We start from the raw sequence: 14,507 nt of genomic DNA on the forward strand, positions 1-14,507 counted from the left end.
CAATGAAGTCTTTCCTATGTGAGCCAAGCTATAATTAAAGCCAGGATTTTGACTCCAAAAGATTATTGTAGCAAGTCATTACCTCATCAAGCTTCCTGTTAGCACAAAGATTTACAACATTAAATGACTGTGCCTAGAAATGACAAGGTATTCACTATTTCAAATACCTAAATTAGCTTTTTTTTTTCCCCCCTCCTTTGTTTTCCATAAAATTATATTCAGGGAGGTTTTACTTCCTTTCCAACACAAGGGAGGTGTTATCAGTAGCAGCTGCAGTTTTTAACTGTACCTGAGCAACTCTTCTCACCTCTATAGGAGGGGACTGGGCAGAGGCAGGAGTATTAACTGCTCTGCCTACGCACTGCCCTGTGTCCTGAACCTGGTTTGCTGATCTTTAAGCCAAAAGGAATCATTTTGAAGCCTCAAAACCGAAACCTTGTCCTGGTGCAAGCACAGCTGGCCAGGGTCAGAGAACACCACTGTGCAAAGCACAGCAATTATTCACTGGAACAAAGGGTAAAGAAGTTCCCTAAAAGTGGCTGTAGAAGCTGCATGCAGAGGTGGACTGGGATCTGCCCCACTTCCTTCCTTCCTTCCTGCTGCTTGCTGACTCCCAAATTAATTTTCTTAACCCCCCCAAACCCCAACAATGTCGCCTCCCTAAGCATCTAAGACAGCACAGCCTCTGGCACTGCTTTAGCTGGCAGCAGCAGCTCTGGCAGCACATCTCTGTGTTGGGTGTGTGTATATTTTCACTGCTTTGCAGATAGAATAATAAAAGCTCCTTCCCTTTTACAATTCCATTTGCTAGCTGCTAAGCTACTTCCCAGCTGTATATCCAATAAAGTCAGAATAGAAGATGTCTTTGTTTTAAAAACACCTTTGAAAGAAAATAATTAAGCTCTCATGCATTTAGGAAGGATATGAAATTAGCATAAGCCTGTTGTACTTTCACACATTCACAGCTTCAAGTGGATAGTGAACACGAGGCTTTAATGTTGCCCATTTTCTTACTGTTGGCAATTAACAACAACAACAAAAAAAGAAGCTTAAGGAAACTTCAACTAGATTTTTAAAACCATCATCAGCTAAAACAAATATCTACAAAGAGGAAATAAATATCCTAAGTGTTAAATATAATGATGAGAAATTAAATACTCTAAAACACTCTCTGAAGCCAAATTATTGAAAAACCCAACAATGGTTTGTGGCATTTTCCAAAGCTGCACACCACTGCTCCCCACAAACACCAGTTGTGCCTTATTCTACAGACCAGTTTATGTAAGCTTTAGCATGTACTAGTTTTAATACCATTTATAGCTAAATTCACCAGTAAATCAAGGTCTGTTTCAGGGGGAAAAAAAAAAGTGATGTAATCAAATGGACCTGGGCATAATTATACTTTTCCCTCTCCCCTGCAATCAATGAGAACCATGTCACAACTTCCAAGGAAGCAGGACAGATGTCACTGAAGAAGGCATTAGAGAGAAGCATCAACTTCTTCCACCTTGAGAGATAAGACTGTCAAACCACATAAGAAATTCAAACATGGAGGATTAAAATCACAATTTTTCAGCTGTATTAAAAACTGGGAAATGTATTAGCAAAGACAGTCAAAATGAGATGTAAATGAGCACTGACTGCGTTCGGCTGTAAGAGATCAGCCATGTGCTGTTTCTAACTCTTTATATTAGAAATTAATATGAAGGACTGATTTTTAACACCTTCCCCCCACCCTCCCCTTAACCCAACCCCTGGTGAAAACCAGCTCATCTGCAGAGAAAGAGATAATCTGTGTTCCCAGAGGAACACAGGGAAGAAGGTTACAGCAGCAACAAAGTGACAGAAGCTCCTTTCACAAGGTCTCTGCTGCTCTGCCTTGTGTGGCACATGTGGTGTACCAGAGATGGGCTCCTCAGCACCCAGGGGAGATTTGGAGCCAGTCTGTACCCCATTTGGCTGTTTAAGTGGAAGAACAGAAGGTGGTTATTAGGGACTGACAGGCCTGTCTTCAGAAACCAGATCATTTCTATGATCTCACACAATCTGCCTGACCTGGTCTCCTCTGGAGGAACTCAAAAGGGCAGAAGCTCAAGCATGTCTGTGAGAGCACCTCCAAGTGTCTGTAAACACCTGTAGTAAACACTCTACACAGACATTCTACTTCACAGAACAGACAGAGAATAAACAACAGAAGGAATAAGATATGGTTTCCCACACTAATATTCTCCAGGTCTTGGTATTCCCAGGTGCAGGGTCACTGGAGTGAATCTACTCCTGCTTTAAATCCTTTCCTCACAGCACCCCAGATTTAGGCAGTTTACAGTTACAGATAAGCAACTTCAAGGGAATGGAAACCTTTAGCCAATTGCTAATTTGTGATTACTTCCTCAATACCTTGCACCAAAAAAACTCACCTGAGTTGTATTATTTGAAATAAATAAAACCTGTGGCCTTTATTTGCGTAATTTACTGTGATTTTCACGATGAACAGAGATGGTTTATATCCATCTATAGTTTTCTAGAACCTTCATAATCAGCCATGTGTAATCAAAGTGTGTTAGTAAAAGCTAACAAAGAAGGTAATCAGACCACAAATCTTTCCTGTAATTTGAAACATATGGGAAGAATTACCTTCTGCACTGAGAAGAGCAACCAGCCTCTCAGGGCAGGACACTACAGCTCTTCCCAATTTCCACCAATAAAAACTCTCAAGGACAGATGATAAACTTCTATGGCAAAGTTGCTCCTCCTAAAATTCAAAAGAAAATGCCTTTCTTTTTTATGTTTAAAGGTTAAAAGTAATAGTCTTATGCCACTAGATTAGAAGTGTAAAGCTATCACACAAGCAGAACATTTTTCCCAGTTCTTCGCTGAAGGAGTGGCAGGGGGTGGAGGATCTAATCCCAAACTCATGTCATCTCTCTCCACCCCACCCAAACTGTGCATGTGCTTTGCTTTTTACAGCCTACCAGCACTGACACTTCCTAGGAATTGCCAAACAAAACCAAGACTTGCCAGTCTGAAACACCAGGGAGACAAGTAACTGCTGCTGCAGTGATGCCCCATATTTTACAGTAACTCACTTTCCACTTTGTTAAATCCAAAAGGGCAGACAGCTGCCTAACAAGAGCTGGCACAGTCTTTACTCTGAGGAGTTCTCTGCACCACTATTATTTCATAGGAATAGTGGGTCACTCCTAAACAGCAGTGACCAAGCAGAGCACTGGGCACATGGGAATGTGGTGTGGACACAGCCACTCCAACAAATCCCTGGGAGAAGAGTGCTGCAACCCCAGTCCAGGGTCTGTCTACAAGGGGCACCTCCACCAAGGTTGAGTCTCAACATAACCAGCATTTCTTGTAGCAGACATTTTAATTGCCAGACACAGAGTCTAGAGCAGGCACATCAGTGCTGTAAACACGAGTATGTGCACAACATCCCTTGTGGGTTTTGCAGCATGCCTATAGGACAGTGAATGCCTTTGTCCTGCCTGGATGTCTCCTTCCTTTCACGTGGGTGCAGGCAGCCCAGACCTTTTTTGTCTCCAGACATCATTCATCACTTCTAGATCTAGCACCAGAAATAGGAGGCAAATGCTGTTACTCCCGTCTGGGAATCCCATTCTGGAAATTTTTAAAGTCACATTTTCTGTGTCTGGCTCCTCTGACCATTTATCCTATGGGATATTTTTAGAAAAGTTGAATACTTTACCATGTGGAGTCCACTGCCAAGACCCTTTAGCTGTAACTCTCAATCCTGTTCTCCACGTGAATTTAAACTCCTCTATATTCTGCAGGCCTTTGATGGCCACGAACACAAGAATATTTTCCCAAATGCTTTGAATTCTTGGAAAACTGACAAGAGTGGGATTCCAGGCTAATGTATGTATTCATCTGAAACACCTTTTCTCTATTAGAGAACGACAGCTCGCTGCTAGTTCCATATGTTGTAATCATGATTTTGTTTCTCTATCAAAAGTACTATCTTGTCATTTTAATCTCTTGTTACATGCTCTCAGTTTTTCCAGTATGTTCTAACAGTTGCCCCTTGTCCCCTTGCTGACTTATTGTAGTTTGTCTCTCCCTTTATTTACTGTTTATGAAATACTGGAACGTGGGGATAGCCATTCATTACATCTGGGCACACTTGTTTTCTGCTTTCCAAAGCCTTCTGCTCTGCTAGAAGGCTTTTATTTTGCTTTAGAATAAAATTCTTCATTTCTTTATTTTGGAAGAATGAGAAATGTCTTGTTCTCTTACTTCCATTGCTTATTCTCAGTCTCTGGAAAAGAACCAGAGACTACATGAACAGCAAAGCTGAGAAGCCTGTGCCTTTCACCAGAGGGGTGAAGTTGTATCCTAAGTCACTTCTCAGAGCCAGTGTAAGTCTTGTCAGGGTTTATTAGGACAAGTGCAACTTCATATGAACGTAATTGCTTGGTGCCTGACTCTCAGCAAACACCTGGGCTGGTTTTAGCCACCTTTACTTCATCCTGCACTGGCTGTAACCTGTCACACAGGAGGTCCTTCTAAAGAGAATTGATTTTGGTATCCTCCATGAGTGCATGTAGGACTGAGCATGCAAGGTAAAGAGCAAGACACTTGCAGGCTATATCAAAACACAGAAAACCAGCAAGAAAACAACAGGAAAGAGAAAGGTCAAACCCCATGTTGTACTTGCACTGTGTATGGTTTCTGCCATTTTCTATATTTAGTAGAATTTTTTGAAGGATGCTTACTCAAATTCTAGCAAATTAAACTCAAGGAAAACACTAGCATAACAAAATAAAATAACCTTTGCTTTTTAAAATGCAAATTTGTGTTCAAACTGTTTCCTTGCTTAATCCATGACAAGTTTTCCCAGTGCATTCTTTCCTTGGCTGTGAAGGGATGGCCATGCTGGCCTCCTGCCCTACATCTAATCATCCTTCAAGGACTTGAACCTGAATTGGTGGTGGATGAATCTGTGGAGTTTGTGCTTCATTAGCACTGGCAGTGCACTCTGGAAAATGCAGCTTCAGAGGTGTTCTCCAAACAACCAGCAGAAACCTACACTTTTCTTCCTCCTTCCTCACTGAAAATTTATACAAAACAAACCTCAAGCTGAAATTTCAAGTCAGATTTTTTTCTCATCTGTTTTGCCTCAGTATTTTTTCCTCTGCAATCAATTTTAAGAAACCTGAGGTCGGATTTGCCTCTAAGGTTGAAGAACAAATTGCTTACAGGCAACCCAGAAACATATCTTGACCTACAAGACATGGAAATCATGCTTCACTCCTACCCTAAATCATTAGAAAACTGGATATATTCACTTCAAGTTCCCTCAAAGCACTTGGGAGCAGCTCTTTGTCTAGCAAAGAAAGGAATCAGTCTTTCTTCTGACAATATTTTAGAGGAGGATGAATTAATTTATGTCAAATTTGCCACTAACCCTCCTGCTCACACTTAAGTAGGGATTTATATTCTCCTGTGTTAAAAAAATCTTCCAATTTCCTTAGCCTACTAAATGGCAGTTTAAAAAAAATAATAATGCAAAACCTACCATCAAATACACTTTGGAGGTCAAATATTTTTGCCAGGAAAAACAAGGACCAGCTCCTGGCTCTCTGCTCACTCTGAAGTGACATGAATAGCCCCAAACCCTGCTCTGGGACCCCCTGTTCACACTCACTGCTTGGTGCTGGTGGTCACATTAAACATTGCAGGGCATTGGTCACCATAAACTCAACACTCAACACCTTGAAAGTAGCCTCTTGGTTCATATACACTTGAACAAAGACCCAAGTGAAGTGAGTTAACTGCAAATATGTGCTCTTTGTACATTACTCATATCTTGACTTATTCCTCTGTATGACAACTTGATTTTAGGCACACAGTGCTGTCTAGGGTGCTGCAGCAGTCCCTCAGTGCTGGGAGCTGTTAATCTGTGCTGTGCAAGCCTTCCCTTGTCTCCAGCAGAGCTCTTATTGTATTTCCATTACCTATTAAAAATAGCTGGTAGCATTGTCAAATTAGTGGGATTAACCTACTTTAAAAAGGAAATTAGGTCAGTTACTATATTCATGCCCAGCCTCCAACTCTCATCTATTGTTACAGCTCTCTTGCATCCTACAAAATGGGAGTTTTCCTGTGGGAAATACATATTTTCTTTGTTCCACACTTGAACACAACACTGAAGCAAACATGGAGGGGTAAATCCTCCATGTACCCTCCTTATCATGGGTACAAACCTCTTGGCTGTTAAGAAGTCCTCCATTTGCAGGCTACTTGTGACAGCGAAGACAAATTAGGCTGTTACACTCCTCTGATATTTGAAACACACCTAAAAATCACACTCCAAAACAGGTTTTGAGCTTATCTTCACTAAAGCACCTAGGAACACCCCTTCTAAACCCACCTTAACTGAAATGGAGACTTGGATGAAAGAGCCACTGAGAGGAATGCACTTGGGCAACCACCAAGCTACTAATGCTCCCTGACCAGGGATCAGGAGGGGAAGGGGTGACAACACCCTACAGTACTAGGTCATAAATTCAGAAATTACAATTGTTCATTTAGGCAGGGGAGTCTGTTGTGCATCTCCAAACAGAGCTCACTCCTCCTCTTTTCACCCACGACTCCCTGTGAGAGCACATCAGGACACAGCTCCTGAGTCTGTTCCTTTCAGGAAAACTTCTATTCTGCCTCCAATTTCCCCATGCCAAGGAATCCTTGTTACTGTCTTCCCAGGAAAAGGGCAAGATTGACTTCTAGAGTAAAACATCAAGAGAAAGACAGAGAGAGAATTACCCCTCTGGCACTTCTCTGAGAATTCTTCCTCTCCAAACCAGTTCACGACCACCCTCTCATACTGAGGCAGGAAAATCAACATACTGCACTTAGGTGGAAATTAGCCAGCTGGCTATCTGGATATGGGAAAAATAACTGGAAGTTAACTGTATGCTTTTTCCTCCCAGCTTCAAGCTGATCTACAACTAACAAAGAGATTGCAATTTCTGCATATTAATTACACTCCAGAAAAGGAGAGAGAGAGAGGAAAGAAAGTAGGACAAATCCAGACTGTATAGGCCATTCCTTTCTCTGGCAGAACGAGTTAAACCTTTAGCATTCCTTGGTATCCATTTCACTTTCCATGATTACTTCATGCATAGATACTGCTGAGAAAAGCAGAATCACAAGGAAGCCGAAGATTGCTCAAGGAACATGAGAGCTCCTGTAGAAGCACCCCCAAAAATGACTGTACAGAGAAGACTCAGGAATCCTCATCTGCATCCTCATGATTCCTTACCATGGTGCTCCTTAGCAGGTGACAGAGAAAAACCTTTTGTGGCTTTTTGTTTTCTTTAGTTTTTTCCAAGTGTCCAGAGAGGGCAGAGAAGGAAGCAGCACAGAGCACATATAGACTCCCCCATCCCTGTGGCTTAGCTTAAAACCAGGTGTCTAGGTTATGTTAAACAGCATCCCAAGGCAATGCCTGGAATGCACTTAGGGATGTGTGGCAAATCAACACTGCCAGGGCTGTGCCTGTGAATCCTGCTGAGCTGAAACTGCCCATTTTTAGATAAAGGTTTCTCTTTTCCTGTTTCCCAGGACTGTCTCTGTGCAGGAGCAAAACTGAATGCTCTTGAGCTGTGAAGCAGACCCAGAATGTGGAACGTGGTATTGCCTCAACACTCCCCAAAAGAATTCTGTATGCAAGAAGAAGGAATCAATGACAGCAGCATGCACAGCAAAACAGCATTTATCACTGCTACAGCACATGGCATGTCATGAGCTGGGACATGTTATGTGCTGTGTAATGTGCCACCATGGCACGTGCAGCACAACAAGGGAATCAGGCCCAGCTGGAATGGATTTGTGAAAGGAAGGTCCTGCTTGATCAACCTGATCTCCTTCTATGACACACTGACCCAGATGAGGGAAAGGCTGTGAATGTGTCTATCTACACTTCAGTAAAGTGTTTGGCACCATCTCCCACGGCATCCTCCCAGAAAAACTAGCTGCTTGTGGCTTGGATGGGTGGACTCTTCGATGGGTAAAAAACTGGCTGATGGCTGGGCCCAGACAGCTGTGGGGAATGGAGCTAAATCCAGTTGAGGTGGGTCACTAGTGCTGTTCCCCAGGGCTCACTTCTGGGGCTGGTCCTGTTTAACATCTTTATTGATGATCTGGATGTGGGCATTGAGTGCACCCCCAGTAAATCTGCACACAACACCAAGTTGGGTGGGAAGGTTGATCTGCTGGAGGGCAGGAAGGCTCTGCAGAGGGACCTGGACAGACTCCATCAATGGGCCAAGGACAACAGCATGAGGTTCAACCAGGCCAAGGGCTGGGTCCTGCACTGGGGTCACAACAACCCCTGCAGCTCCAGGCTGGGGGCAGAGGGGCTTGAGAGCTGTTTGGCACAAAGCAACTTGGAGGGGCTGGTTGGCAGTGGCTGAACATGAGCCAGCAGTGCCCAGGTGCCCAAGAAGGCCAGTGGCATCATGGCCTGGATCAAGAATAGTGTAGCCAGCAGGACTAGGGAAGTGATCATCCCCCTGTACTCAGCACTGGTGAGGCTGCACCTCGAGTCCTGTGTTCAGTTCTGGGCCCCTCACTTTAAAAGGACACTGAGGGGCCGGAGTGTGTCTGGAGTAGGGCAACAAGGCCCACAAAGGGTCTGGAAAACATGAGGAATGGCTGAGGGACCTGGGTTTGTTTAGACCCGAGGAGGCTCAGGGGGGACCACATCACTCTCTACAGCTCTCGGACAGGAGGTTGTATGAGGTGGGACTGGTCTCTTCCACCATGCCTGCAGTGAGAGGACAAGAGTAAATGGCCTTAAGCTGAGACAGGGGAGATTTACATTAGATATAAGAAAAAAAAATTCACTGTTAGTGTGGTCAGGCATTGGAATAAGTTGCCCAGGGAGCTGGTGAAGTCACGTTCAAGAGACGTCTGGATCTGGCACCAGGTGATATGGTTTGGTAGCTACAGTGGCAGTGCTGGGTGGAGGGTTGGACTTTATGATCTTCAAGGTTTCTTCCAACCTTGATGATTCCGTGATTCTATGTGTCAGCAGGGGTTTATGTCTCAACACCACACCACGAAGCTTAACTAAGCAGCAGAAGCAAGTTCCAAAGCCATAAGCAACCAAATCACCTCACACAGGTCAATGAAATGACAGATGCCAGCTGCAGGATGGACAATCTAAGAATAATAATACGTTTGCAACATCTTTACTTTTTTCTAGGTCATTAGGGTCAAGCAGACTCACGTTTTTAGTGCATAATAAACGCTCATTTTGCATTGTTAAAATGTCACTCCTTCGCAGAGCTAATGGCTTCAAGAACCAGTGATAATCTCCCACTCAAATTCAGTAAATATCACCACAACAGCTTGATGTTTTGTAGCAGCACATTATGTCCCTGCATGTTCCTCATCAACAGGAGCATGTCACAGACACACACTGTAAGCAAGGATCTCGGGAAAAGGCACCCACCCCTCCACTCTCTGCAGGGGTGGGTGGGGAGGATGCCCAACTCTTCCCCACACCAGCAAGGAATGACGTTTTGCAGAGTTCCTATGTTTTTTTACCTTGTAGCAAACATTGCTCTCAGGGAAGAGAAGGTGGCAGCGTCTTCTTTCAAAGCCTTCAGCTCATTTCGCAGCTTCATCATGGTCTCTGTAACCATCGCTTTCTCGTTCTCATACTTGCTTTTTAAGTTGGCAAGGGCTACCTCTGCAGTCTGTTGGTGACCAGGAAGAATGGAAATGTAACATTTAATGAAACTCTTCACCAAATGGCTGGCTAAGAGATTTCTAATCACTACTCACATAATGAAACATTTACTTTGTACTGGAATGTTAAACTTGTGGTCAGCTTTCTTACACAGATAAAATAAAACTTCATTTCTGAACATTGGGAACAAACACAGGAGTCTCCTACTCCCATTAACCATGCAGCAACATCGAGGAAGTTACAAAATATACATGTAGAGACACCTTCAACTACTATAATAAATTAAAAGTTTATATACTTCAACACAAAGGAATGAAGCAGTCTATTTAGTATCTTGATATTTAAATACATTTGTCAATCACTTGCACAGTTCTCTAACCCTTATAGCATTTTGCCTATCTTACATTTGGGACATCTTTATTAAAATGTGCAAAAGAAAACTTAATGTATCATTCCTAAACAACACTATATACCTTCTTTTTTTAAAGACAACTTCAATTTCCATTGCTTTAACCGCAGAGGAGATGACAAGGCATGTCACGTGGCATTTTAATGGCAGTTATTTTCATCTACTACACTGCTAACGTGTGTTGAATGTCACAGACCAATCCCCAAAGACTAATTTTATCTTTCACCCGTTATATTTTGACCATGTTCTTATATTCCATCCTCATCTTGGAAGGCTCTCTTTTATTTTGCAGTTTGAGAGAAAAGAGTACTTAAGTTTCAGAACTCTTTAAGGGTAACTACTAGAAATCTTTCAAGTGAAAAATAAGATTTACCTCTTCATTTTAGGTGTCTTACATTAAACATAACTTGATCTAATTCAGATAGACAATAGATTGAAGTCTCAATAAAGTCTCATGAGTATGTGACAACTGAAATCAGTTCCAGCCGCAGCTCTCAGCTTTACAGAGCTGGGTGCCTCTAACAAACAGCCTCCTTCAGCCTCAGACTAGACAAACATCAGCACCCAAAGCCCCACAGAGCTGAGGGAATGGTAGTGTGACCTCAAAGATAAATTCCTTTGTGTTTCTGACCCAATCCCTGACATTGTGACCTTCACACCTGTAACACCTGGTTACCTGTTTGTTGGCCTTCAGCACAGTTCTCAGAGTTGCTATCTGTTCCCTCTTGGTGCTCAGCAGGGACTTCAGCTTCAGGATTTCTTCCATGAGGGCTTCCTTGTCTTTGTCCACCACGGGTCCAAGTTCTTGAGTGGCCACACGCTGCCTGGACAGCTCAGTTGTTCTGTCCACAGCAGCCTGCAGGTGTTTGATCTGGTCCCGGATTATGGCGATCAGGTTGTAAATGTTCATCGGTTCCTTCCGAGGATCGGACACAGGGGATGGCAGAGATGACACCGGGGATGGGCTGCTGTCACCACTTCCATTCTCTGCCTTTCCCAGCTCAATAGTTAACAGCCCTTTAGAAAGAAGAATGGGAGACCTTCTTCCCTTGGCCTCTGGACTACTGCGTCCACCTTTACCTTCCTTGTAGTAGTCCAGCATTACTCTGTTTGGAGTCTCATTGTTGCACATGCAGACATGGTGGTATAAATTGGCCAGCTCTTCACTGAAGGTGACTAGTTCATCTTGGGCCACGCTGAGGCTGCCCTGTGTTTCTCCAGCAACATCACTGACTTTCTTCAGCTCCTTCTCCAGCCTGGCCACCTGTTCTCTGTCATGCCTACTTGACTTTTCCAGCGAGGTGATCTTTTCAGTGAGAGCTTGGTTCTCGGTCTCATATCTACTCTTCTCTTCCTCATATTTAGACTCACATTCTTTGTATTTGGCCTTCAAATTTTTGAGCTCTTCTTTTAGGTCAGTAGTTTCTGCCATGGCCACCTTGTACTTGCACTCCAGGATCTCTGGCCCATTGATGTCAACCTCATAATAGTCTCCATCTTCGTGGCTGTCTCGGTCCTTCTCGTTGTCAAGGGCAGACTGATGCTCCTTGCTGGCTTGGAGCTTCTTCATGGCATTCAGGTTTTCAGTGAGCCTGCCAACTTTCTCATGCTGCTCTGAGAGGGCCCCCCGCGTATTTTCCAGCTGCTTCTGAGATTCCTGCAGTGTTGTTAACAAGTTTACCTTTTCTCTTTCCATCTGAAATGCGGGAACACAGACATTTACATGAAGGGAACTGTATCACTTAAATGGTTTTATTCTAAGAGACAGCAACTTAGCCAAGGGTCCATATGGTTACAGTGATCCAATCACTTGCACATTATGGAAAAGGCCATATAATGTGTTCTAAAATTATCTCAAGTACAGTGTTCACTGCCAATTCTTTCTCATTTCCTCTTTAAAATAAATGCACATTTTTACACATTTATTCCCTAGCTGATGGTCTCACTGTAAAAACATCCTTTCAGCTAAAGACAAGATAAAGTTTATTATTATCAAATAAATATTACAAAACGTGCAGCTAGTCTATGGGGAAAGCTTGGAACTTCATGAAAGACTCAGCAATACCAAAACAACAAACATTTAACATCCTCAAATCCTAGATCAATCAAAGCCTTTACAAATACAGTATGAACTCCATGGTGGTCACATGAGATATTGAAAAGACCACAATTACACCCCAAACAAACTCTAGGAGCTATTTGGGAGCACGCAATTCTTAAGGAAACCCATTTACCTGCACAAGCTGCTGTTTCAGCTTCTGGATTTCAGAAATGTTTAACTCACTTAGAAGATCTGAAACCAGACTTGGGGCCGGAGGGAAGCTTTCGTTTTTCTTGGGCGTGGAAGTGCTGTTCTTGCCGTTGCTGAGTTTGCTGAGGCAGTTCTGCTCGAAGCCGTTCATGATTTCATCGTTGTTGGGCTCCGTGGCTTCGTCGCTGAACTTCAGCCCATCCAGAGAGATGTTCAGGTGGCTGTTGTACATGGAATCGTTGATGTTCATGTAGTGGGACAGCTCCTTCCGAAGGTTGTTCTTCTGCTCCCGCTCTGTCTTCAGCGTCTCCAAGGCCTCCTCCAGCTGGCGCTCAGAGATCTCCTTCAGGCGGATGGCATCTTCCAGCTGGCTGTTGAGAAACTCAGTTTCCTCTTCAAGCCTTTTGATTTCATGTTTCAGGCCTTCAAACTCCACCTGGAGACACACAAAGGGAGGGGAAAAAAACCTCTAAAGAAAATGTGCCTGCCTGCAAGGCATTTTGCTTTTGAATTTCACTTAAATGTGGTGGAAATAGGAAACTTTTTTGATTTCTGGAGTCTAGTTTTGGCACTATGACTGTGCCAAAAAACATGGCTTATGGAATTTACCTTCACAGAGACCACGGACTAAAATTACCAAGCAAACTGTCAAATGAGCTGATCTATTCCAGCTTAATGAGGACAGATGGGAGATACAGTGTGTGATACAGAGGCATCCCAAAACAGGCCTTCCTAGCACAGCATGCAAACATTTTCTCTGTTTAACTAACAAATTCCCTGGCCAACCTTTCCATAAAGTCAAGCTCCACATTTCCAAAACCCAGCATGGCAAAGCTACGCTTCTGACACTGTGCTGCACTGCCATTAGAACACACCACTGGGTTAAAACTGCAATCAAGCTCTGCTTTTATACATTCAAAATAAAATGTTTTATCATTTTTCTCATCATCATTTCAGCACATCTTGAGAGGGCTACAGTTCAGACTCTATGCTTCAGACTCACACTGATGAGTTTGATGACATGCTACATGTTTTTACCTGTAAAACTGCATATTTTAAAATCTCTCTTGCACTGAAATTATGAACACCAACGATTAATGTGAAATTTTGAATCACTTGGGGGAAGTAGGGAGGAAGAAAGCTTAAAGAATATTTTTCCTTGCCCTGAAAGAAAGGAAATCATACCACATGATATATGACACTATTTATTTTTGCCAATTGCTACATGAATTTTAGATGCCAACATAGAGCAATCTGGGAGTGCTGTACCACACCCAACTTACAAACCAGGAATCAAGCATTTTATGTTAATTCAGTGATGCAAGTGAAGCCTGGGAAAACTTGATGGCTGCTTCTAGTTATGTCAGCAGGATAATTAAAAGTTCATCAAATAAAGTTCTTTGAGGTAGAAAATTAAATAATCCATTGTCATGAAACAAATGAGCTCTGGATTCTGTATACAGCCACTGAGATAAAATATTTCAGATTGCAATCTATTTTCAGAGATTCCAGAATACAAACACAGCAGTCAATAACTACTAGCAACTATCAGGATAGCATCTGAGGTTAGGTTTGGCTCAGCCCAGAATGGCAGCATTTCTGAATATGAATATTGTTATTTTAGAACATGGACATGGAGCTGGGAACTTTCACTTGCTGTTCTGAATATGATGAATGAGACAAAGAAGGTTAAAACCAAAAGAACTACATAGATTCAATTTTACTAGCTCCCTCTCTCTTCCAGCCTTCATCCAGAGCACCACAGACCCTTCTGTCCCCATAGCAGGGCACCCAAAATTAGACCAAATATATGTAGATGAGAACAGGTCCACCCTGGAACCCCATTTTGGGCAGCGAGGCCCAAATGAACACTGACACAGAATTACACCTGAAAATGAATAAAATGCATTCAATGTCCCAAATATCTGGCTGGGCAGGGCAGTTTTCATTCAGAACACTGAAGGACTTCTGCAGCAAATCTTAAAGAGCTTTTACTATGTGCTGACTATAACAGATGGTATTAACACTGCTGTTTTCGAGTATTATCATGGAATTGTAGAATCAAAGAATGGTTTGGGCTGGGAGGGACCTTAAATCTCATCTTGTTCCACCCTCCTGCT

At 42.9% G+C, this 14,507-nt stretch overlaps 1 protein-coding gene across 7 annotated transcripts in view; it reads right to left on the reverse strand.

Annotated features, from left to right (window-relative positions):
* The window catches only part of BICD2 (BICD cargo adaptor 2), an 82,515-nt gene that overhangs the window by 9,483 nt on the left and 58,525 nt on the right, over positions 1–14,507 (reverse strand). For all 7 annotated transcript variants that reach the window (XR_003537239.1, XM_027702731.1, XM_027702727.1 and 4 more), the window contains exons 4-6: positions 12,371–12,823; positions 10,813–11,832; positions 9,583–9,734 (exon numbers count right to left, since the gene is read on the reverse strand). Coding sequence is in view for 6 of the 7 variants with exons in the window: in XM_027702731.1 (XP_027558532.1) it covers positions 9,583–9,734; positions 10,813–11,832; positions 12,371–12,823 (1,625 nt within the window). In the remaining variant the exon portion in view is untranslated. The remainder of the gene's footprint in view (positions 1–9,582; positions 9,735–10,812; positions 11,833–12,370; positions 12,824–14,507) is intronic.

This window comes from Neopelma chrysocephalum, unplaced genomic scaffold (genome assembly GCF_003984885.1).
Source record: "Neopelma chrysocephalum unplaced genomic scaffold, ASM398488v2 Primary Assembly neopelma1_194, whole genome shotgun sequence".
Classification (NCBI taxonomy): Eukaryota; Metazoa; Chordata; class Aves; order Passeriformes; family Pipridae; genus Neopelma; species Neopelma chrysocephalum.